Source organism: Biomphalaria glabrata, chromosome 1 (genome assembly GCF_947242115.1).
Source record: "Biomphalaria glabrata chromosome 1, xgBioGlab47.1, whole genome shotgun sequence".
Classification (NCBI taxonomy): Eukaryota; Metazoa; Mollusca; class Gastropoda; family Planorbidae; genus Biomphalaria; species Biomphalaria glabrata.
The window spans coordinates 82921355-82947598 of NC_074711.1; the positions used below are offsets into that span (position 1 = coordinate 82921355).

At 34.6% G+C, this 26244-nt stretch overlaps 1 protein-coding gene across 4 annotated transcripts in view; it reads left to right on the forward strand.

The window, feature by feature from the left end:
- The window catches only part of LOC106074407 (small conductance calcium-activated potassium channel protein-like), a 183457-nt gene that overhangs the window by 96542 nt on the left and 60671 nt on the right, over positions 1 to 26244 (forward strand). For all 4 annotated transcript variants that reach the window (XM_056018164.1, XM_056018166.1, XM_056018165.1 and 1 more), the window contains one exon: positions 18026 to 18161. In XM_056018164.1, the coding sequence (XP_055874139.1) occupies positions 18026 to 18161 (136 nt within the window). The remainder of the gene's footprint in view (positions 1 to 18025; positions 18162 to 26244) is intronic.

Sequence of the window (26244 nt, forward strand, 5' to 3'; positions counted from 1 at the left end):
GGTGCTACAGCCCGTGGAGGGATATGGCCTGTTTTTACAGATCTCTCCATTCAGATTTGGCAAATTTTTTCTTAATAGACTTAAACCATTGCATTAGTTTTCTAAAGAAATGTTTCCGTGGGGCACCTATGTTTCGACGAAAAATATGTTCGTCCCGCATACGTGATACATGCCCTGCCCAGCCTGACTGTGGGACTATAAGAAGTTCATACCGGCTTTTGCCATCCATCCATCCATCCATCCCAGTGGTGCTACAGCCCGTGAAGGGATATGGCCTGCTTTTACAGATCTCTCCATTCAGATCTCTCCTAAGCCTTGCGTCAACACGCCCTAATTCCAAGCTTTTTACCGAGGTTTATAATTAAATCAAAAGAGGCTGCATCGTACGCAAACTCGTTGACCGCTAGATGGATATCATGTTTAGTGTGAGCAAGTAAGGCGCAGAGAAGCTGTGTTATGACCATTTCTTTTGTTTTGGTACAGGACAGTAGACACCGAAGCATGAACACATGGTAATAATTCACCAGCAAAATAATAATAATAAGCCTTGTCTTCGAGTCCGAAAATTAATGAGGATTGCAGATGTGACCTACATATTTTGCCACATACAGGGCAAGCATAACCATTGTCCGCGGTGATCGATTAAGATTTTCTTTTAGCGTCTGCGTCTGTCCTCGGCAGCAGATTTTATTTTGGTCTCAAATGTGTATCCGCGTCCTTTGTATAGAGGGAATTCTTTAAGTCCGACAGTTACGCTCGACAGAGCAGTATCCTGTATAGGAGACGAATCTCAGACGAACGTATGCCAAAGGCAGTCTTTTTTGGTGAGCTAAAAAGTGGTCGACGTAACACCGTAACGCTTAAAAGACCAGTTTAGGTGCCTTAGCTGACATAGAAGATAGCACAGAACGAGACAGCTGGAGGTCACCAGCAAAATAAACAACAATGTAAAAAGTATTTACACCACTCTACGCAATTAAAGAGTAAACAATTTATTAAGCACTTAAAACACAATAATTAATCATACATCGGTAAATTTAATTTCATTACTTCTCTTTCATAGTTCAAATAATAAATCAATCTACAGTAAGATGGTGCGCAAATGTTTAATTAGGTCTATTGATTCTTTAAACCTGTTCTTGTTTGCAAAGAAATATTTTAGTATACTGCGATAAGCCTAGTGACGTAAGCAGCGTTTTTCCCGTTTACGTCATGGAAAATTTTCATTCATAAAACATTCTAGCCAAACTTAATTTTTCGATAATGAGGCATTTTCAAACCGATATAACGGTCGATCTCGAGTTTTCCCAATGTGGCCAATGAGTTGAGAATTTTTTTCTCCTTATTATGCACATACCGTGAAATTTTAAAGAAAATCGTTAGAGCCGTTTTCGAAATAAAATTTATATATATATATATATATAAATATATATACATACATACAAGAATTGCTCGCTTAAGAGTATAGGATTATGAGCTAATGAACAATTATTTCTTGTCCATATAAACGTGTGCATTAATTATCCTTTTTTTTTTACAAGTTTTCATTAGACACTCTAGAATACCATTGGCTTGACATAGATTAAACTGACTACATAATGAATAGCATTGACTACAAAAACAATAAAATTGACTACATAAAGAATAAAATTGACTACAAAAAGAATAAATTTGACTACATAAAGAATAAAATTGACTACAAAAAGAATAAATTTGACTACATAAAGAATAACATTGACTACTTAAAGAATAACATTGACTACATAAAGAATAACATTGACTACAAAAAAGAATAGCATTGACTAGAAAAAGAATAAAATTGACTACATAAAGAATAACATTGACTACATAAACAATAACATTGACTACATAAAGAATAACATTGACTACATAAACAATAACATTGACTACATAAACAATAACATCGACTACATAAACAATAAAAATTGATTAGATATTTGGCCCTCAAGATAAACTCAAGGTCAAACGACTCACTCTTTTCCGTATTCAGGTCATTACAGAATGGTATTTTGAACATTCAACATGACGCGATCAAAGTTCTAACTAATCGCTACACTTTGTAAATTAATGAAAAATATTTTAAAAGCTTATGCTATTTCAAGTTGGACTTATAACTAATCAGTTGGCATCCTTCAGTCCTGAAGACTATTTTTCATCTCGTAAAACACTATTTCATTTGACTGTGGAACCCTATTTTGGAGAAACACTCCAGTCCACATAAAAATAATAACTAATACTAAATAATAACTAATCAAGCAGTAATAATATCAAATTACTCCGTATTAAAACTGTTCGATTTTTAAAGGTTCTCTTTTTGGCTTTAATTTGTAGGCTGTGTATGTATGTATGTGTTTTTGTGTTTAGGCGTGTCAGTATTTGAGAGTGTGTGAAAAAATGAAAGTAGTTTGAATGTAATTCTTTCTAAAAAGAGGTTACTGAGTAATGGGAGGATAACTCCCCGGAGAAACAGTTTAATAGGATGAGCTTTAGGTGAGGGGTTGAGTCTCGCGGGACATGGTGTGTGACTTTGAAGAAATCATTGGGAGAGGTGACGTAGCGATGGGGTGACGTGTTGAGGTGACGTAGTGATGGGATGACGTGCTGAGTTGACGTAGTGATGGGATGACGTGTGGAGGTGACGTAGTGATGGAATGAATTGTTGAGGTGACGTAGTGATGGGATGACGTGTCGAGGTGACGTAGTGATGGGATGACGTGTTGAGGTGACGTAGTGATTGGGTGACGTGTTGTGGTGACGTAGTGATTGGGTGACGTGTTGAGGTGACGTAGTGATTGGGTGACGTGTTGTGGTGACGTAGTGATTGGGTGACGTGTTGAGGTGACGTAGTGATTGGGTGACGTGTTGAGGTGACGTAGTGATGGGATGACGTGTTGAGGTGACGTAGTGATGGGGTGACGTGTTGATGTGACTGACTCTGGAGAGAAGCATCCACAAATTAGAGCAGCGTTTCTGTTACATTCTCCCTCAACTTCTCTAAGTACTGACTTTCCTCCTGTAACATTGTTTCATTTAATGAGTTACAGCAGTGATGCCGGAACTACCACCCGCGGGTCATTTCCGGACGGTGACCTCGAAACTTAGGTCCACAGTGCATTATGAAGCCTCAAAGGATCGGTTCCAGTGGAATCGACGATATCCAATAACTCGGGCCGTAACACTTGTTTGGAAAATTTATCTGGTCCCTTAGGCCGAAAAGAGTTGGGCAACAATGGGTTAAGGCCATCTACCTCTAAATGTTAAGAAATTGAATTCACCCTGTGACACTTGTTTTAAGTTTGTTAATATGATGTTTCAGTTTAGCTGTGTCCTGGCACCTCGTTGATGTGATGTTTCAGTTTAGCTGTGTCCTGACACCTCGTTGATGTGATGTTTCAGTTTAGCTGTGTCATGACACCTCGTTGATGTGATGTTTCAGTTTAGCTTTGTCCTGACACCTCGTTGATGTGATTTTTCAGTTTAGCTGTGTCCTGACACCTCGTTCATGTAATACTTTAACTTTTCCTGACACATTATTGATGTGATATTTTAGTTTATTTCTGGCATGATACTTTGTTGATGTGATGTTTTTAGTTTAGCTTTATAATGAAAGATTCTTATGATATTTTAGCTCGTGTCCTGACACACTATTGATGTGATGTTTTAGTTTAGCTTCGTTCTTGCACATATTGTATATTTTAGCTAAGTGTTTCCTAACATATTGTTGATGTGGTATTTTTCAGTTTAGCTGTTTCATTGCGCATTATTGATGAGATGTTTCAATTTAGCTGTGCTCTCCTGACACGTTATTGATGTGACGTTTAAGTTTAGCTATTTCATGACACATTTTTGATATGACGGTTTAGTTTAGCTGTGTCCTGACACATTGTTGATGCGATACTTTTGTGTAGCTGTGTCTTGACGTACTGTTGATGGGACGTTTTAACTTAGCTGTGTCCTAGAACATTGTTGATCCGTGCTATATTTCAAATATATTATTCGCGACAGCTTAAGCTGCAAATTTCTAACTCTTTCTCTCCGTAATTATTTGTTTCACGTTCTGACGGAATTCTTCATTTCGCTCATTACTATTTCACTACCATGTTATGATAAAGCTTCAATAACGTTTTCGTTTGTGATCAGAAAATGTTTTAGTTGCTATAGAGTTAAACGGGGAACGCAGGCTCTTTTTATAGAACACAAAGTAAAGTTTATAAAATTAAACATGAATTTAATTTAATGAGGTCACATCAACGATGGCAACGTCAATTAGGAGAGAAAGAGTTAAATTTCGTGAACTTCCCTTCCATTTAGGTTGCAGAATTGTTTTCTCGCATATGGGTGCGCTACGCTTTACAAACTGATTAATTATTTTTTTAACTTAATGCAAAATTTAGCAACACAAAGTCAGGCCCTTGGTGTCAGGCTTTGAATGGCACGCTCGTTCAAGAAAGAGTTAGGTATCGTTAGAACTTATCAGTGTATGTGTACATGTGTGTGTCTATGTCTGCGTGTGTTTGATTGTATGCGTGTGACTGTGTGAATGTCTTGTCTGTGTGTTTGTGTGTATGTGTGTATTTATATGTGTTTGTATGTCTATGTGTATGTTTGACTTAGATTATATGTCTGAAAGTATGTGTGTGTCTATATGTGTCTATTCCACTATATTGTGTGTGTGTGTGCCTGCTCCATTATCTAAATGTCTTACATAGCTGTACTTCGTTTCAATGGCTCACACTGCAGAGTATGTCACTGAGCTGTAGATTGTTAACTATGTAGGCCAGTGCTTCAGTCTCGCGGGAAATTGCGCGAGCTAGGAATAAAACATTTCAAACACACTCTTGTGATCTACTGACATACGCGTATGTCCATTTTCCCTTTAGGGGACTACAGTTAGTACGATACAATTTAAAGAGAATAACCCAAATCTAGGTTTTTGTTAAACTTGGCCTGCAAATATACAGACTATAACTTGTCCCAGAATAAAAAAATTTAAACTTCTATTTAAGGAATAAGAAACAAACCCCTGAGTTGATTGCGTCCACTGCCTTCCCCACTCTAGCCCTCTGAGCAGGGGGGGGGCGGTCCTATTTTTTATGGAGAAATCATAGTTTGTGAACAAAATTAGTTGAATATCTATATAATATAAGCTACATATTAATGTTTGAACCCATTCATATATTATGTCGCACACATACTCTGATTACAAATTTTATCATTAGTAAATATAAAATGAAAAAAGGTTGTACCAGGTGGGAGGGGCGATACATGAAATCGCTTTCCGCCCATCGGAAAAAAAACAATACTTTTTAGCGGCCCCCGTAAGGGGAAAAAGCCGCTATTAGGTTTGTGCAAAATGTCCGTCTGTCCGTCTGTCCGTCTGTCACACTCAGATCTCGAAAATTAGAAGAGATATGAAAAATATTATTTCATCATTAAATGCGGCTTGAAAAGTTTAGGTGCAACGGCTACTTTTGGTTTTCTAATTTTTGTGTATTTTCAGTATCACTAAGTCAAATATATTTTAAAAATGTACAGGAAATGTTTACAACAAATATAAATAATAGTTAAAGATGTTTTTTCTGGTCAACTAGTTGCTAAAATTAAAAGAAAACATTTCTGTTTGTTTATAAAGGCTAATAATGCACTTTGTATGTAAATATCACCCACATTTGTTTAAATGGACTTTTTATGCAGCGATTTTCGTGCAGTAGCGTAACGTCGCAACATGATCAGGTGCTAAACCAATTCCTTAAACTTTTTTAAAAAATCAGATTTTATTTATTTTTTGTTTAGTGCCCCCATCCGAATAAAGGAAGATTATTTTTGTGCGTTTTGTCTGTTGGTCGGTCTGTCCGTCACGATTAGATTAAAAAAATGAGAACTCTAAAAGCAATTAAAAATCTGATTTACCCTTTAATTTTCCTCCCGTAACATCTCAATAGTTTTAATTATGTAAAAATTGATTGTTCCGGATTTTTTTGTGCAAAACTAATCAACCCCAACAAATGTTTGTTTGCTCTTCTAATTTATATTACATTCAATTTCCATGCTTAAACGTTGCAAAAACACATTATCAATAATATGTTGTTCCGTTTTTTATGTAAATAGCATATTAATGCTAAATCAAAATCTCTATACTGACTTATATTTCATTAAGTGTAAAAATGTTCCGGATATTGTTTTATAAAACATGAATTATGCCTAATGATTGTTTGAAATCGCATAATTTACTTATATTACACTTATATTATTTGACAAAGCGTCACTATAATTTGGTTATCAATATCAAATTGTTCCGTATTTTCATCTTTAAACAAATTTTAAAAATATCGACAATAGGTTGTTCAGGGCTTTAAAAAAAAGTAATTTACTAGAATTGATTACTGAACATTACTTTTTAGACATTTAATTTTCTTGCTGAAACATAACATAGAAGTTTTGTAATCGATAAAGAATGTTCCGGATTTTGTTTCTTACAAATCGTCGCCAGAAAGTTATGAATTTATTTAAAAATCTACTACCGCCAAAAATTGTTTGAACTCCCTCTTCTAATTAATAAACAAATAATCTTTTTATTTACGAAATAATGTTTTTACGGAATTTTATGAAAAATATTTTAACTCACTACTCTCTTACAGTACATTTAACTTTCTACATAAAACATTAAAAAATCTAATTATCGTTAATATTATGGTCCGATTTTTAAGGAAAAAAGAATCCAAACACCAAAGTAAGGTATGAAAATCTCTCCACATGGCTGTAGTACATCTAATTTTTGTACGAGACCATCCAAAAAAAATTAATTAACGGTATTACATTTATCTGAAATTCTCTTTTTCTTTTACTATTTATACAAACATCCGGAACAATCTATTATATGAACTTTTCAATTGTGTTCATACCTAAAAATTATTGCGATGTTTTGAAACGTAAAATAAAGGTTAATCAATTTTTAATTTTTAGTTGTTGTTTTTTTTATATCAAGATGACGGACATGACAGACAAAACGCAAAAGCAATGCGGCTTTGATCCTCTTTAAATAAATTCTATTAGAACTCAGTGCACCAATGTCTATGAACCCTCGTTAAATATCTCGTGTAAATAAAGACATTTTTTTATAGTACCGGTACTAGCCTATTGTGAGGTAATGGAATTTTTTTCTTTGACGTCATATGAATGACTCTTTAAATGTAATGCTAAAATAACGCACTCGGTGCACCAATGTCTATTAACCCTCGAAAATTGCTCGTATTGATGAAAACATATTTTAGTCTAACTAAGCCGTGTGACGTAGTGTTTTTTTTCCTTTGACGTCATGTGGAATGAATTCTTTAAATGAAATGCTAAAAGAACGCACTTGGTGCACCAAAGTCTATGAACACTCGATAAATGGCTCGTAATGATGAAGGCGATTTTTAGTCTAGCTAGGCCGTGTGACGTAGTGTTTTTTTTCCTTTGACGTCATATGGAATGAATTCTTTAAAAGAAATGCTAAAAGAACGCACTCGGTGCACCAATGTCTATGAACACTCGATAAATGGCTCGTAATGATGAAGACGATTTTTAGTCTAGCTAGGCCGTGTGACGTAGTGTTTTTTTTTTCCTTTGACGTCATATGGAATGAATTCTTTAAATGAAATGAAAAAAGAACTCGGTATAGTAATGTTTATTAAGCCTCGTTATGTGACTCGCGTTTAAAAAGGAATGATATCTTGATTTAGATCTAATCTAGATTTTTTAAAGTAGATCTAGATTTTTATTACAGTATATCTAGATCTGGATTTATATTCTAATTAAAATTATTTTAGAGTCTTGATCTACAATTTCTAGATCTAGTTAAGACTAAAATAGACTAGATTAAGATGTAGAATTTCAATTTCTAAACTTAAAGTGTAAAAAAAAGTGTAGATTTTCATTTCCAAACGTTTTGATCAATATTGCAATGTTTTAATATACTAAAAGTAATCTACTTTTTTTTATTTAATTTAAATTTAAATTTACGGCTAATGAATCTTTGAAACATTATTACTTTTGACCATCAAAATTAAATCACCTCTTAAATATTATTTGCGAATATGCAGATCCGACAGGGATCTGACTTCGACGGGGGCCGCCTCTGAGTTTGTGTAACACAAACTCTCTTTGTAATCTTGTTTCTTTTGTATTTTAGTTAGGAAATTACAAAATTTAAAAAAAAATATGTCACTAATATTATATATATATATGCTATAAAGTAAATTCTTATATCGAATCGCCCCACCCCCTATTCTTTAATGTCAAATGCAATCATTAGCGAATTTATAAAAAGGAGCGAGGATTAACATTTTCACTCTATCGCCCTCTCTCCTTTCCAGACGAGAAGATGACGTTTTAAAATAGAATAGTCAAATATGGCGACAGAGTTTATGTAATTGCACACGAATTTATCTTAGTTATTTTAAGAAAGACTTTATTTTGGAAAATTTAGAACTCATACGAAATGTTTCATTATAAGAGTAACAATTGAGATGAGATTTGAACTCAAATATTCTTTTCCTAGTCGCCTTTTTCAAACCTTTACTCAATCTGATATTTTTCTTGTTAAATAAATTTGGGACTATAACTATAACAATTTATGCTTGAATCCTAAAAATGCAAAAAATTTAGAGTAAAATCTAATTGGCCCACTTAATTTCTACTCCCACTAAGGAAATTTTTTGTTTACAATTTTGAATTATAGTTCTGTCACAAAACAAAGTTACAAACATGCTAATTGAACAAAATGTATCACATACAAATAAACTTTTTTTTAAATATTATTTTTCGAATATTTTATTTTCGGCGGCGATCGTCAAAGTCTTAATCTAAATATCTGGAATATCTTACCTTTTCAAGGAACAAATCGGTTGTATTTGCATCGTAGTAAGGGCCTGTAAATTCATATTAGAATATTTTTCAAGTAAAACATTATTCAAAAGGTCCTTTTTTAATAGGATAAATAATGAGCTGTAGATGACAGGAGAATGTAGTGAAGAATGCAAGAAAACGCTTTTGGCGTCGGGGCTTCGCCCCGGACCCCACTGGGGGAGCTTATACACACCCCTATCTGTCAAGAGAAAGGCCTCAACAGGGCTGCTTTTTTTTTATATCCGAACGTTGAGAAACACTGTTTTATTTTAAAAATTCTAGTAGTTTGGGAAAAAATCGCCCTCCCCTACTTCAAAGTTCTGGATCCGCTACTGACCGAAGGTAAGTAAAAACAGATCTAGATCTAATTATCGTATTTTGTTTTATCCACCGCAAGAGGGAGAATCGGTGTTAGTTGAGTGCTGCGTGAGTCATGGCCCTTGGGAATACATTATAGATTGTAAAATATAATGTAGCGTATTAGTGAACGCCCCTTTAAAAAAAAAAGTATCTTGTTTTAGGTGCATCCAGCGATCGTAAGAATATTAACATTTGAAAACATTTCTTGATAACTCTAAACGCATGGCAAATATCACCCCTGCGTTGAAAACCAGTTGGGGCCTAATTGACTTATTAACTTAATTATAGACAAAATGGCGGTGGGAACACAGGAAGTGGTTTTAGTGAAGTGTAAGTAGAGAACTTGAGCAGTTTTTGTGTTTGAATGTCGCTTTAAAAACTTTCGTTTGTTGGCACATGGTTCTGTTGCCTAGTGTTGGCGTCATGCTCGTGGAGCCAGCACAACGACCACGCGCCTTAACATTCACACAAGAGTGGTTAGTATGTCGGCTTGAGGAGCCGTGAGCCATAAATTCGAATTCAGGTCATTCCTCCTTTTTAAAAAAAATGCTCTTAAAAGCCGATTACGGTAAAATTCACCCAGATATCTTTTTATTACTCCCCCCCCCTCCCATTTTCCTAACTTCTCCAGATAATTGATAAGAATCAGAAGATCATAGGGTGTTGAGAAATCTAAAAGCATGAAATAGCACTAAGTTAAGCGATTGGTAAAAGTATTTCTAATCGGGCAGATTTATTGTTGTTGGTCTAGATCTTTTACAAAGTAATTACATGACTGATCCAAACTAAATGATACAAGTATACTTCGTAAGCTTTGTTTTTTTAAGTATTTTCTTGTATGTTTTTTTTTTTGTTTGGTATGAAATGAATCATAATAATAATAATAATAATAATAATCATCTTTATTGTCCGTATGGAAATTTGTCTTACAATTTGTGCATTACACCAAACAAAAAACATTATAACTATAAGAAACCAAAGTGTACATTCACACCAGACTCACTCATAATTTACATGTGACAAAGTTTATACCAGATTGTTCTTATTTATTGATTTGATTCATTAAGGAAATCCCTTTCTTATCACACACATGTTGAGTGTACTCATTCTCTGTGCATTATATCTATACCCCAACTTGTTTTGTCAAATAGTTTGTTTGTTATCTTTGCAAGGTTAAACCAAAACACTTCTAGCCTTGCCTTTATGTCAATAATATGTAGGACTGTCGTTAGTTACTACTGTGAATGAGCCTAGAGATATTTAGGCTGCGTACACACTCGCTTTCTTTTCGCTGTGAACCAAACCTGGGACTTTGTTTCGCTCCACTTATTTCATGGCAACACATTATACCAGTATTATACTTATTAGATCTTGGTCCACAACCAGCCTTATACTTATTCAATCTTGGTTTACAACCAGCCTTATACTTATTCAATCTTGGTTTACAACCAGCTTTATACTTATTCAATCTTGGTTTACAACCAGCCTTATACTTATTCAATCTTGGTTTACAACCAGCTTTATACTTATTCAATCTTGGTTTACAACCAGCCTTATACTTATTCAATCTTGGTTTACAACCAGCTTTATACTTATTCAATCTTGGTTTACAACCAGCTTTATACTTATTCAATCTTGGTTTACAACCAGCCTTATACTTATTCAATCTTGGTTTACAACCAGCTTTATACTTATTCAATCTTGGTTTACAACCAGCCTTATACTTATTCAATCTTGGTTTACAACCAGCCTTATACTTATTCAATCTTGGTTTACAACCAGCTTTATACTTATTCAATCTTGGTTTACAACCAGCCTTATACTTATTCAATCTTGGTTTACAACCAGCTTTATATTTATTCAATCTTGGTTTACAACCAGCTTTATACTTATTCAATCTTGGTTTACAACCAGCCTTATACTTATTCAATCTTGGTTTACAACCAGCCTTATACTTATTCAATCTTGGTTTACAACCAGCCTTATACTTATTCAATCTTGGTTTACAACCAGCTTTATACTTATTCAATCTTGGTTTACAACCAGCCTTATACTTATTCAATCCTTGTTTACAACCAGCTTTATACTTATTCAATATTGGTTTACAACCAGCTTTATACTTATTCAATATTGGTTTACAACCAGCCTTATACTTATTCAATCTTGGTTTACAACCAGCCTTATACTTATTCAATCTTGGTTTACAACCAGCCTTATACTTATTCAATCTTGGTTTACAACCAGCCTTATTCTTATTCGATCATGGTTTACAACCAGCTTTATACTTATTCAATCTTGGTTTACAACCAGCCTTATACTTATTCAATCTTGGTTTACAACCAGCTTTATACTTATTCAATCTTGGTTTACAACCAGCCTTATACTTATTCAATCCTTGTTTACAACCAGCTTTATACTTATTCAATATTGGTTTACAACCAGCTTTATACTTATTCAATATTGGTTTACAACCAGCCTTATACTTATTCAATCTTGGTTTACAACCAACTTTATACTTATTCAATCTTGGTTTACAACCAGCCTTATACTTATTAAATCTTTGTTTACAACTAGCCCTATATTTATTAAATCTTTGTTTACAACCAGCCTTATACTTATTCAATCTTGGTTTACAACCAGCTTTATACTTATTCAATCTTTGTTTACAACCAGCCTTATACTTATTAAATCGTAGTTTACAACCAGCCTTATACTTATTAAATCGTAGTTTACAATCTATTTAAAAGGCGTTTTTAGTTGCTTTTTAAAAAATATGTTTTCGAAAAAAAAATGTTTTCATGAATAGTTCACCTTACTTTACCATTTCGAAAATGTAGTTGACTTTAGCTACCGGATACGTCCGGATATTTTGATCAACCTAAACTCTAAAAATGATGTTTAATATTCAAGCGCATCCTAGAATCGAAAAGAATCGAAGCCAAATCCGAATGAGACAATCAGTAGGAGGAAAATAGTGAAATCATATTTTTTTTTTGTCTTGAATTGGAAAAACAGAAAATTGAATAATGTATCCCATTAATAGCTTTAAAACCACGCACTGGTCGGTTCATGAAAAAATGAATTGATGTAGAATCTAAAAAAAAAAGAAAGAGAATTAGGGACTTATAGTGACTTGTAGTGACTTGTAGTGACTTGTACGCAGACTTTATTGATCTCACTAAAGCTTTGGATGCAATGGGCTTTGGTGGTTTGTGGAAGATTGCGTCTGAAGCTTGGCTGCCCTCCAATGTGCCTCGCCATTCTCAAACTGATGTAAGAGAGACTTTTAAGAGTGTTACATTTTTGGACGGCATTAAACAGAATCTTGTGATCGTCTTTGATTAACCTCTACAACTTTATCATTCTGGGGCTACTTTTTTTTATGAAAATCGAAGATATTCAGCAGAAATCTCCATGCAGGATCTTTTTTTTTTTTTTTTGTTTTGTTTGTTTCAAATAATTCTGTTCTCTTACTTTGTGTTGATACTTGGTCGTTGGTTTGTAGCTCCAAACCGCTGGTAAAACTAAAACCGATGTAGGTTTATTAAATACTTCATTCTTAACTTCGGATAAACAGACTTTTTTATTTTATAAAAAAAAACTAGATTCAGCTCGAAAGTAGACGTAGGCAGAAACGCAACCGAAATGAGAATTTAAACCAGATATAAATCACTAAAAATACTCAGATCTTTTCTGTCTCCAGTTTATTGCTACACGCCAGTATTTATTAACTTGACAGACCACCTCGAGATTTCATCAGAACCCCTTCAGCCTACACAACCAAAACTATCCGCTCACATTTTCTCATAACTAGATCAGAAACTCTCTCACACACTTCATAAGACTGGCAGAGCAGGCAGTTTTGTAGGGCTGCTGATGTAAGATTACCGGAATACAGTATTACCGAATGATTAAATATTCACTGTTTCTAATCACCGTCTAAAGTTTAAAAAAAAAAAACAATCAATATAAAATATATGCTATATAAAACAATTTAATTAGTTCTAATCGATTAATTAATTTGTAAATTTTTGGATTGATTCTTGTATTGCCACAACTACGAAACATTATGCACAATTTTAACTTGTTTCGAAACTGAAAAGTAGGACAAAAACGTGACAAAACGAAATAAGTGGACATTAAAATCTGTTGATTAGCAGTTATTCCCCTTATTTCGATATTAAACAAAATAATAAATCACCAATATTTAATTATCTAATTGGTTAAATTTTTTTTATTGATTCATGTTATGTCAAGTACAATAAATACTTGTCCAAAGTTTGAACTTGATCCGAAAATGAGAAATGAGGACAAAAAATGTGTTAAAACTTTTTACCAGACAGACAGACAGAGTTGATATAAGCTTTGTAAAAAAAAAGACTTATTTTGTCTCGTCAACAATCCATGTCTACTAGTCAGTCGTTGGTTACCCACGCTTTATGGTGTAGCTTCAAAATTAGAAGGCCTGTAAAACAAAAACATTTAAAACTATTTTTTTTTGATAATTCACAATAATTCTGTTCTCATGAAGGACATCCGCGTTCTTAAGACACTTTTGGTGAGTTCAAATGAGGACTGTATAGCAGAGGCCATTTGCATATTGGTCATTCCATATTTCCCCCAGAGGGCCCTGACGTCTATGGACAATACTTCTAGTTTTCGCGTTTTACCCTGAAAAGTTTTTTCAGTGCATGGGTCACCCATTGAGTTTAAGCAAACAACATGCTCCACTACATTCAAGATGAGCATAAAGACATATCTGTTGAAAACTTATGCAAATTTGAAACATATAACAGTTTTACAAACAAACATTTTTTAACAACGCCAAATGAATCTTTGAAACATTACTGTGGACAATCAAAACAAAATCAGGTTTTTGAATATTCCTTGCAAAAGGCGGATTCGATAGGGACCCGACGGGAAACGCCTCTGAGTTTGTGTGATAACACAAACTCCATTTGTAATCTTATTAATTCGCGTGTTTATGCATGTTATGTTAACAGCGCTTTATAAATTTTATTATTATTATTCATTTTTATACCACGCAGTGAAAGTGAAATAAATTGTGATCCAACCTACGTAAACGAATCCTTGATATACTAGAGCACTATAACAAAGTTATAGTTTGTTTTTTTAAATTCAGGTTAATTACCCCTCCAGACTGTTTGGCCCTGGCATTTGCTTAAACAACTGCGGTGCCATTGCTGACTCTGTCCCGCCTGCCACTGGCCCAGCACTCCTAAAGTACAATCCTAACAAAATTATTTCGCTTCGAGTGTAGGCCAGGCAAGAGATGGGGCAGATGTTTTAGAGACAACTCGTTTCATTTTATTTGTTAGACTCTGGCGTATATTTGAAGTGTTAGTGACATGCGCCCTTCCTATGTCTCTGACAATCCCAATCAATGTAGATGCTTGGAAATGAACTCACAATCTAGGAATAAAACATGCGTTGACGTGGCGAGCTTTGTCTTTAAAAATGCTTTGTTTTTTTTACTTTGATTTTGATTATGTCTGTCTGTCTGTCTGTCCGTCACGCTCTAATTATTTTACACGCTATTGTATTTACTTCCCAATCTCGAATGATATTTTCCACAATTAGTTATTGTCGAAAACAATCAATAAAAAAAAATAACCATTAACCAATTAGTGGCAATTAATTAAATGTGCAGTTCTGAGATATATGGCACTGATTGTGCTGTGTTTTTTTTCAAAGTATTTTTATATTTTGCTTGTATAAATATATATTTTTAAAAATGTAATAGAGCGATATACTTCTTAAAAATAAGCTACTAGGGTAGATAACTCATGAATTACATTCAAAATAACATTTCACGCTATCTTTTTTCTATAAACGTAAGTAAACAGATAGTTTGTTCCATGAGTTGTACGGGATTAAGAAGCTACTGTTTATTTATAAATCGTTATATTACATCTTTGTATTAGGAGAAAATTGACTAAGCTTGTGATTTAAATAATTAAGAATACTTTCATGCATTTGTAGTAATTTCTCCACCTTTCAAAATCTGTTTCATTTCTCATTTTTGTAGCCCACTGTATCCGAGGTACACCAATAGGGCTATGCAATTATCAACAAGATAAGTCAGTAAAACTATTGCGAAATTGCATTCTCAACGAAAGTAACAAAGATTGTTAATACCTCAATACTAACCTTTTTTTTTTCAGCTGGGTGTACATTAAATCCTTATAAACAATAAAAAAAAAAAAAAAAGAAGGCCTGGCTTACGACGTCATGTTCTAACAACTTCTACAATAAAAAGTTTCCCTTTCTCCAGGCTATGCAATGTTGTAGAAACAGACAATAAAAAACGTCAGAAAAGCTGGTCCAGACAAAGTATCGAGAAACTAAATTAAAGTGTAGTTAGATAAGCAGCAACTGGACCCCGTGATGACCTGCTAACTACTGTAAAAAAAAAAAACAAAAAAAAAACTAAAACTCTATGGCCAAATCACAAGGTCCTAAGGGTTCGCAAAGACCTTCCTTCAGGGAAAAGTACCAGGAAGAAGAATAGGTAGACAGAGAAAGCGATGGGAAGACAACATAAAAGAATGGACCTGTCGTTGAAAGAGATGCTTTCCAGGATACTTTCCAAGATACTTTCCAGGATACTTTCCAGGATACTTTCCAAGATACTTTCCAGGATACTTTCCAGGATACTTTCCAAGATACTTTCCAGGATACTTTCCAGGATACTTTCCAGGATACTTTCCAAGATACTTTCCAGGATACTTTCCAAGATACTTTCCAGGATACTTTCCAGGATACTTTCCAGGATACTTTCCAAGGCAAAAAACAGAGAAGAATGGAGAAAGAAAGTCAATAGATCCTGTGTGGTGCCCCAAGTGCCCAAAAGACTATGGGATAGGTGAAGATGAAGATAAGCAGGCTACTACCATAAAGCACTGATACTTAGATGAAACCTAGAACCAAAGTGAATATTAGATTAGATTTTAAAAAATTAATTTTCGAGATTTCCATTGCCAATATTTCGACAGCATTTTGTCGTCTCTTCAATGTTTCAGTCCATTTCCTTTTTTTATTTGTTTCGTACATCGGCTCAAACATTTGACGCAGACGACTTATAAAAAACAAAGTCGTTTGAACCTCTCCCCCATTTATAACTTTGCTGTCGTCGAGAACTTGACGCGTAACTAGGAAACCCTTCTACCCACGTCACGTGACATGACGTAACAATTTCTTGGAGAAGAGATGCAACAAAATGGAATGGTGGGGCGCGGGGAGGGGGAGGGGCAAGAATTTTTTTTTAAAAGGTGGGGGGTTGGTGCAGTCGGTTGAGATATTTCTTATCGTAGACATGCTACATAATAACAAAAATGTATGTGTCTCACCCTGGGCATGATTGATAGAGGCGAAAGCAGACGATAGACAAGAAAATTTAGGACAAATAAACTAGGATGCATTTTTTTTTCAATCTAAAACTGGAAGAACTATTTTCATTCAAACCAGAGGCGTGTCTCGTTTCTTGCGCAAGATTTTTTTTTTTCATATTTTACTAAAATTTGTAGTACTGGATATACGCTGTATTGATCCAAACTAATTGACACATGTACGCTTTCTCAGGCTTTTGAAGCCAACACGGTAACCACTCTGCTAGTGAAGACCTTAATGAACATGGAAGATATGTATAGTTACTTTAGTTAGTTATACAATAGTTATACAAATAGTTATACAATTTCTTTTCTTTGTTCGAGATACCAAACGAAATAATTAATTACCAATAGTTAATTAACTAATTGGTCAATTTTTTTGAATTGATTGTGCGAAATTTTAGATTGATCTCAGGTTGGGAATGGGAGAAATAACGTGTACAAACATTTTACCAGAAAAACAGACAAAGAGACAGACAGAGGGAGTTGGTATAAGTTTTGTAAAAAGAAACACCCTAATTAAGTTTGTAATCATTTACACGGATATTTATGAAAGGTTGTGTAAATATTTCCTCGAAACGCTTTAACTTCTTGATAATAAAAGTAATTATTTCTCGTGATAGTATTATTCTTGTCTATCCTGAATTATTTGTGAGTCTGGCATTGATTGGATAGAGATTGCTAATGATAAATTAATGCATCGTATTCTCTTGAATTGTGCACCATGGGTAATTTGCGTATAATTTTGCTGAAATATTATTAATGTTATTGTTATTAGTTAATCTCTGGTATTAACTTGATCGTGGTTATTAGTATTTATTATTCACTTTGGCTGCTTTTGCAACTCGCTTTGAGATATTATGTTCTACTAAAGAGGTCACTCTACACGTCAATACTTAACTCTTCTTCCTCTCTTGTTCTCTTTCTCTCTCTCTCGCTCTCTCTTCCTCTCCTCACCCTCTTCCTTTAACCCTTTTCACTCTCTCTCTCCTTCTTTCTCTCTCCTTTTCCCTCGCTTCCTCTCTTCCTCCTATCTTCCTCTCCCTTTCTTTATCTCTCTATCTCTCTTTTTCTTTCGCTCTCTCACTCTCTTCCTATTCTCTTTCTCTCCATTTCTCTCTCTGTTCTCTCTCTTTCTTTCGGTCCCTTTCTTTCTTCCTCCTCTCTTTCATTCTTTCTCTCTCCCTTTCACTATCTGCCTATAATCCTCTCCATTTCTCTCTCTTTCTCTACCTTTCTTTCTTTTTCCTCCCTTTCTCTCTGCTTTTCTCTCTCTCCCTCCCTTCCTTTCTCTCCCTCGCCTTTGGCTCTCCACAACTAATGCTGTTATTATTTGTGTTCTCTGACAGGCATCATGAGGACGAACACGCAAACATCCTAAACTCAATGTGGATGATTGCCATCACGTTCTTGTCTATAGGTTATGGTGACATTGTGCCCAACACTTACTGCGGGCGTGGTATCGCCATATCCGTTGGGGTGATGGTAAGTACCTACACATATCCTCTTTTACTCTCTGGTCCTGCGGCACAGGATGATCAAGTCCCACAATGCTCAGCTACTTAACGACCTGAATTGCCCAGTTTGAATTCTTATATAAGTTGCGATTTTAAAACAGGATTCTAACTCTGAAGATTACTTGTTTTTTGATTTTTTAACAAGAATAACTAAAAAAAAATACATTTAAAAAAAAAAAAAAAAAGCTTATATTAAGTGTAATTGTATCAATAAGTCTGGATCGGTTATGCAATAAACTAAGTGAATGTAATAGTGAACTTTGCTAATCTAAGTAAACATTGTTAATCTAAGTAAACATTGCTAATCTAAGTAAACATTGCTAATCTAAGTAAACATTGCTAATCTAAGTAAACATTGCTAATATTTAAATCAAGATTGCTAGAGAGCCAATCCGAACCTAGTCTTTAAATAACAAAATTAAATTTTAAAAAAAACCTGACAGCTATGTAACAACCACTAATTAATGGCGAGGCTGTTACACTTTATTTAACTACAAATTCTTTTTTTTTTTTTTTTCAATTTTCCAAAACTCACTTTCAGTTCTTCTGCTCTCATGAAAACATAAAGAAAATACAAAATATTCCGGCATTCAAATACATTTAGTAGTGTTGATCAATAGTAAATATTCCTTGAAGCTTATAAACATGTTTTGCAATATATCCAATGTAGTCAACTGAATTCTGTATTTCCAATTGTAACTAAGATTAAAATGGATTATCTTATTAATACATTTGATTATAATTTTATTATGGCTATCACACAATTATCAAAACTAGCAGACGACTATATACCTCTTCCGATATTACCCATTTTCACATCTAAAAATACCAACTCCGTTTTTAACCTTTGAAGCAGTTGCGAAACAAATTAAAGATCTAAATACTCATTTCTAGTTTACGTCAAGTTTGTTTGAAGTCCTTTTCTTTGTAAACAAACTGTCAGAAACAATGTAACTCCAGGCTGCGGTATTTCACAAACATATCTTGCAATAAGATTTCTGAATATTCTTGTGTGTAACATTTTTGTTGTGATGCGTAATATTTTCCAAAGCTTTATATTTGATGTATGTATTGACCAAGTAATATATTTTGGCTTAATCTTGCCGCTTAAGTGAGTAAGCCGAGTCGTGTCTTTAAAAGCTTTTTCTTTAAAGCAAAGGGGAGGCTAATTATTCCAAGATATCCGCTTGTCCCAAATTATGCCCCCTTTCCTAATGGTAGCGTTTCGTTTGAACAATCTTTTAGTTCAATGGCCGACTTTCTTCTTTCTACTAAAAGGAAAAAAAAAATCTCGCTTTTATCTTCCCTCACTAATGATCCTTCTAGTAATCTAACCACCTCCCCCTTCTCTCTCCTTTTTCACTCGCTCTTCCGCCTTGTCCTCCCCCCTCCCTGTATCTTCCTGAAATCGATTTCCTTCGTCAATACTAACACAGTCCTGATCAGTCTAACCGCAAGGACCAATCGTTCTGCTACCATGACCAGACTAAAATACCAGGTAAACCTCGCGAAAAACAATACATGTACTCGTGTCGTCTGCGTTTCTTTAAACAGTACTCATTCGCCTCCCGCCCTTTTCACACCTAATGAAAGTTCACATCCGGGCGGTTAACAATCGAACGTAAGCAGACGAATCTTGCTAGCAAGATAAAAGAGCGAACTCCAGTTGGTTAACTGCAGTCTACAAGAAATGTGAAATGATATAAAACTGGAATTGAAGAATGAAACGAAATAAAAAAATTTAAAGAGGAACTAAATCTTCGCGGGGTTTTAGGAATTTATTTTGTTCCAAATAAAAAGTTCGCAAATAATTTATAACGGATCCGTGGCGCAGCTAGGGGGGAGGTGGAGGTGTGGGAGAATTTGAATATCACCCAGGCCCCCCCCCCTCACTTGAGTGGGGCTGCCAAATGACTTCGAATTTTTTTTTCTAAATTAATTATTAGACCATTATCTGATGTCGAATGTTAAAATGCTGGGGTCCCCAAAGATGTCAACCATCACCCCGGGTCTCCAAATGATGGTAAATCCCTATCTACGCCAATGGCCTGGATTTAATTTAGTTCCTCATAACCCAAATTAATTGTCCCATCTCTTGATAGCAAGGCAATATTCGACATAAATTTAACGAAAAGTAAAATCACTGTAAACTGCTACAGAAAAAAAATACAACTGATTATCTTATGTTTTAAATATCTCATTAAACTGCTACATATGAGTTTAAAAAAATGCATTTTAATGATTTGTTCTTAAACTGTTTCAAAGGGAAAAAAAACTATAATTTTAATTAAAAGATTTGGCTTTTTTTTTTCTTTAGCACTTTACAGAGATATAATTTGAAGTACATGTCTTATAAACGGCTAAAGAAGAAAATAAAATCCAAATCTTGTATTTCAAACGACAACTCTGTAAACTGCTGTGTGTAGAAAAAAAAACCTCAAAATCTTGAATTTGTGATGATGCCATCTAAGATTCTAGCAAACACCGGTAATAAAAAAAAAAAACACAAACATTTAAAACCAACATGGCGTTGCTATAAAGCTTTAATGTTTCAATGTTCTGAGCGTTGGCTTCGACCAGATGGTCAACATCAACTACGAGATCTCAACCAAACATGTCTACACAGAAGACCATAAAAAAAAAGGAACGCATTTAGTCTTGTATTAGATCTAACAATTATTTTTGAGCATTTAAAGGTGCCTTTAAAAGTGTTTAAACTATAAGATTCTCAGCTGTTCTTTCTGTAGCAGTGTACGGAGATATCATTCCAAAGCCTCTATAAACTCACTCCGTCTGTCTGTCCGTCTGTCTGTCTGGTAAAAATAGTGTGCTCTTTTTTTCTCGCCTTTCCCATTCTCGGATCAAGTTCAAATTTCGCACAATTATCCATAGTCGATGACAATACCTGAATCAATTTAAAAGAAAACTATTAGTTAATCAATTAGTAGTAATTAATACTTTTTTAAATAGAGATAGAAGTTAAACCTTGCAATATTGAAATATATGGCAGTGATTATTCGGTCCTTTCCCATAGATAATCTTTGTTGTTGTTTTTTAAAGTATTTAAAAAAAAATATTTTTGTTTGTTTTAACTCTAAGATTTGGAGGAACAGAAACTTGGCTACATCACATTAATCTGCACATTGTTTTTATTTTTTTACATTTGATAGCAATAAAAAAAAACATTAAAAATAATTTTTAAAAGATGAGACGATAGTGCCGCATACGGCTTTTAGAGCGGTTGTTCTTTTAATAACTAATGAATGTTAGACTTAAAAGCGGTTGTTGTTCTTTTAATAACTAATGAATGTTAGATTTAAAAAAAGACAACAATGGAACATTTTTACCCCGGCCCCATTCCTCATTGCTTTCTCCCGGAGAAAGAATCCTGATTGAACGAATGTATAGATCTACTACACTTTCTAATATTCTAATGATAGGCCTTTAGATTAGTGTTTTTACCATTGTGGCCAACATTCCCACATTTGAATGTAATGAAAACCTGATCGAGATGCATGTCGGGTAGCGGAGAGTTTCATTGTTGGCGGGAAGCTGTTTGGTGCATCAGGTGTATAAAATAAATTAAGTGATGATAAGTTTTGTTTTTTAAAAAGTTACATGATTATTTCAGTGCACATTTTAGAACCTCGAAATAAAATGTTTGTAAACTTTTCTGTTGTTGTTTTTTTCTATCAGTTTGCAATTTTGAAGTTAAGTTTAGCGTCCTTGACATTAATTAGTTCATCGTTTTCTTTTTAGCCGATTTGTTTAGCCTGAAAAGAAAAAAGATTTTATAAGGTTATTATTCTATGTTACTTATTATTTTGTTGACAAAGGCACGCAAAGAAACTGACCTCATCATTACGCCAGACAGGTGCTTTCCTGAAAGTTTAAAACTTTTTTTTTAATAGCATTTGTGTAACCTTGATACCACCACTGCCCCACTTCCTTGTGCCTTTTATAAATTCTTTTTAATTTAATTTTTTTTATTTTTCTGTGAGATGAAACTGTGTAAATAATGATTAGACACTCTCAAAATCGTGTTTCTTCATTTTGTTTCATTTTTGTTAACTTGACAGCTTGAAAGAGTTAACAAGCGAAGACATGCAATGTTTAAACTATTTCTGTGGTTTTTTTTTCCTGGGTTTTTTTCCTCTTGCTTGAAAAAATCTGGGGATCATTAACTCTCTGAGCTGTGATAACAAATAACATATTTGATCTTTCAGCAAATGGCAAATGCATTAACTCTCTCTCTCTCTCTCTCTCTCTCTTCGACTTTCTCTTTTACTCTCTCTTTCTCTCCCTCTCTGTCTCTCTTTCTCTCTCCCTCTGTCTCTCTCTTGCTCCATCTTGTTATATTGTCATAATTATTTTCTACTTTCCATTCATACTTATATTACCCACCCCCCTTCTCTCTCTCTCTTTTGTTTGGCCCGCCCCCCCCCTTTTTTTTCCATTTTCTGTCGCCTTTATTTTAAGCCAAAACGGATGGATATCAGTATAAACATTACATTTCTCTCTCTCTCTCTCTCTATCTCTCTCTCTCTCTCTCTCTCTCTCCTGAATCTGTTATTTTCTAACATTGAATGTAGACTCCAGATAAATAAAATGAAAATAGTTATGAAAAAAAACATCAAATGTCAGAAATTTGGTTCTATTGACATTGGCCACACAGGCCTGCAGTAGGAACTTGATCAGATGTCTCAGCAAACAGATCGCTGTATATATTTGTTACATTGACATTTGGGTTCGTTCTGCTTTCAGCGATCTTCTTTAACTGTATGTTTCATGAATATGAGATACTAGGCGTTATGTTTCTACCTCCGATACGGACACGAGCCCAGGTTGTTTAGGATCATACACTTAACCATTCGTTGGGTTGGCTGGTCACGTGTTCAGTTAAGATACAATGTTTATTCATTATTGCATTGGAAATAAATGTCAGATGATTATGAAAGAAATATGTTCGTATTTGTTGGAACTAAGTACTGTCTGTTTTGGTTATACGGGTATTAGTCACAACGGTAAAAAAAAAACACAAGAAAACATAAATAAAATGCTTAAAAAAAAAAAAAAAAAATTTGTTAGGCGCTTTCACACTGTCTTGTGCAGATAAGTCAAACGGAGGTAACTCTCAAATAGCGAAATCAAGAAAAAACAGACAAAAATTTTGTCGACGCTGATAGTGAATGTCGAACAAGAAGTTTAATAATAAATGAAGGGAACTGTCGAATGTCGTCAAGCTGAATCTCTGCGTCTTTAAACTTACTCTCTAAAAGCCACCAAGAGTAGTCTGTTTACATGTCGCTATTCTTCCTCAAAGGGAAAAGATCGTCTCTCGAGACGTAAAATGCCACAGATTCTTCCTCAAAACCTAGCTTTGTTTTTACTAGTCGCGTCATTGTCTGCAAGTCAAAACTTTCCCTTTCTATTTAACAAATAATTAATTCCAAATTGTGCCATGGCATGTTTAGCGTAGTTGTATCAATTAGTTTAGATGGCTGCCTGGTCGTGCGGTTTGCGCGCTGGACTGTCGTTCGGATTTATCGACGGTAGAGGGTTCAAACACTGCCCGCTCCCATCCCCCGTCGTCCTGCGGGAGGTTTGGACTAGGAAGTAAACTATCTTCAACTCTGAAGGAACATCCGAATTATGTAAAACATTTTACAAAACAGATCAGTCATGCAATTAAATTTGTGATAGATCTAGACCAGGGGTGGGCAACATTTTTGTATCGAGGGCCGTATTTTAAAAAGTTTGGGAACGGTGGGCCGCATATATATATAAAAGATTAGCTTGCTGTGTAGAATATCATTGAATTCATATATACACTGTATTACGATAAATTGTTGTTGTCTTTTTATATCACAATATCCCCACAAATATACAGTCGTACTTATTGTGCAGTATATTACTTCTTACACTCGTGCATAATGTTTCTTGACTTTGAAACTAGCTTACTAGTTGTTACCCCTGTGTGTGACTGCTGTCAAATTACAGTCAGTTAACATTGACCAGTGATTATACTTGTTTAGTTTCCACAAAAAATGCTTGCTCACTGAATGAGACAATTTATGTTCCGGAAGTTAAATGTCGGGACGAGCGAAGCCTGCCCTTGTGGAGTATTACCAGAGAATGCTGACCATGTCCTTCAGTGGTGCATACTAAATCAAGGGACCCGAACAAGACTCTCCAAAGACTATTCGGAGAACTGCTTGATCTGGAAACCACTACGCAGTTCATCTCAGATATAGCATTACTGATCTGAACCATTTAACATGTAAAATGAGAACGAAGAAGAACAACAGATGTATGGGTACCCAAATAATGTGAACAGCAGCAAAGTTTTTTTAAGTGTGGAAATACAGCTTCTGGCACCAATAAAGCTCCAATGGTAGCGCTGACTGGAACTTCTCTTTGCTTTGAGTTATGTCCTCTGGAGCTGAATCGGCTTCTTTTAATAAGTGTTGTACTTTTCATCATTTCACTAAAGATAGTTTCACCTTTCAGCAAAGGAAAATGACAAAAAACTTTTTTTTGCTTGCCTGTAGAAATGGGAATGCCTTCTTTGAAAAGATTTAACATGCATTTACATTTCATATGTAAACAATTAATTGAAGTATAGCTTGTAGAGAACATGAAATGTTGTCTTCCACTCTTCATTAGAAATATTGGTAACAAAGTCACAGTCAATGTCCTTTAAGTAACATAACACTTTCATCCTTGAGATTTTATATTCTTCTCATTTGCCTTGCCTATGCTAATCTAGCGGATACATTGGATTATTTATTCATAAAACAGAGCTACCTGTGGTTAGTCTGCCTAGATATAATAATTTATTCTGCTTTGTATTATGTAATTTAATGTTGAAATTATATGCAGCTTTGTGCAAACTTTCCTGTTTCAAGTTTATTTTTCTCAGTCAAAGATCGAGCTCCATCAGTTTTTACACTTGCCATCTTGTTCCAACACTCAGAATTTGTGTCTTGAATTGAGTGTATTGATGTATAGCCAATAAGATCTTCGTTTACTTGAAACTTTTTATAATTAGACAGTTTCAATAATTTATATAGATATTTTTTTTTCTACCATTTGCATTTTTATATCTATATACTGCGGACACACCTGATTTCTGTAGGTATCGGCGGGCCGCATACAACACCTCGGCGGGCCGCATGTGGCCCGCGGGCCGTAATTTACTCACCCATGATCTATAATACAATATTAAATCTGTGCGATTACAAATATTTTTACCGATTGTTTTTGTTTAGCGCTATTTAATGCTTTTAGCTTTATCAATACGCTTTGATCCTATCACTTGGCTTGAACAGTTGGGGAAAAGGTGGGGGAGAAAGTAGGGGGTACCGTATCTTCTAAATGCACTTATTTATTTTAAAAAGGTGAATAACGTGAATGCGACTTTAAGGGCCAAAGCCTGCTCAGCCTCCTCAAGACAATGCACTAACCACTGTACCAGGGAAGTGCTAATGAAAATAGAAGGTTTTATAGTTATTGTTAGTTTCAAACTTTTTTTAGTGTGAGACTCTGTGGGACACTTTGATTGAGGCTTGGATTAAAGCTTAGCTCTCAGAAGGTTCCTTATTAGAAGGATCTCTTGGTAAGTGTTGATTATATAGTTAATCTATGTCGGTAGTGAATGTTTTATTATCATAATGATAATAATTGAATTTATAAAGCGCTGTTAACAAACATAATTTAGGCTCTATACGCTACGATAACATAACAAACAAATACCTGAGAGTTAAAATGATAAGCCAAATCTTTAACAAAGGTTTTGAACATATAGTTTTTAATGTTCTTATCGAAAGTAGTGAAGCATGTTGTAAGCCTGAGCTCAATGGAGAGCGAGTTTCAATCCTTTGGTCCATGCACACAAATAGCCCACAAATCGTAAATTTTGAGGGAAAAAGGTGGCACAACAAGAACCGTTGATCCACGGAGCGCAAGGCTCTTAGATCAATTCCCCAAGGTACCAGAGCATTTTTTGTTGTTGTTGTAGATGCCCTGATGACCAACTGCGGCCACCTTGT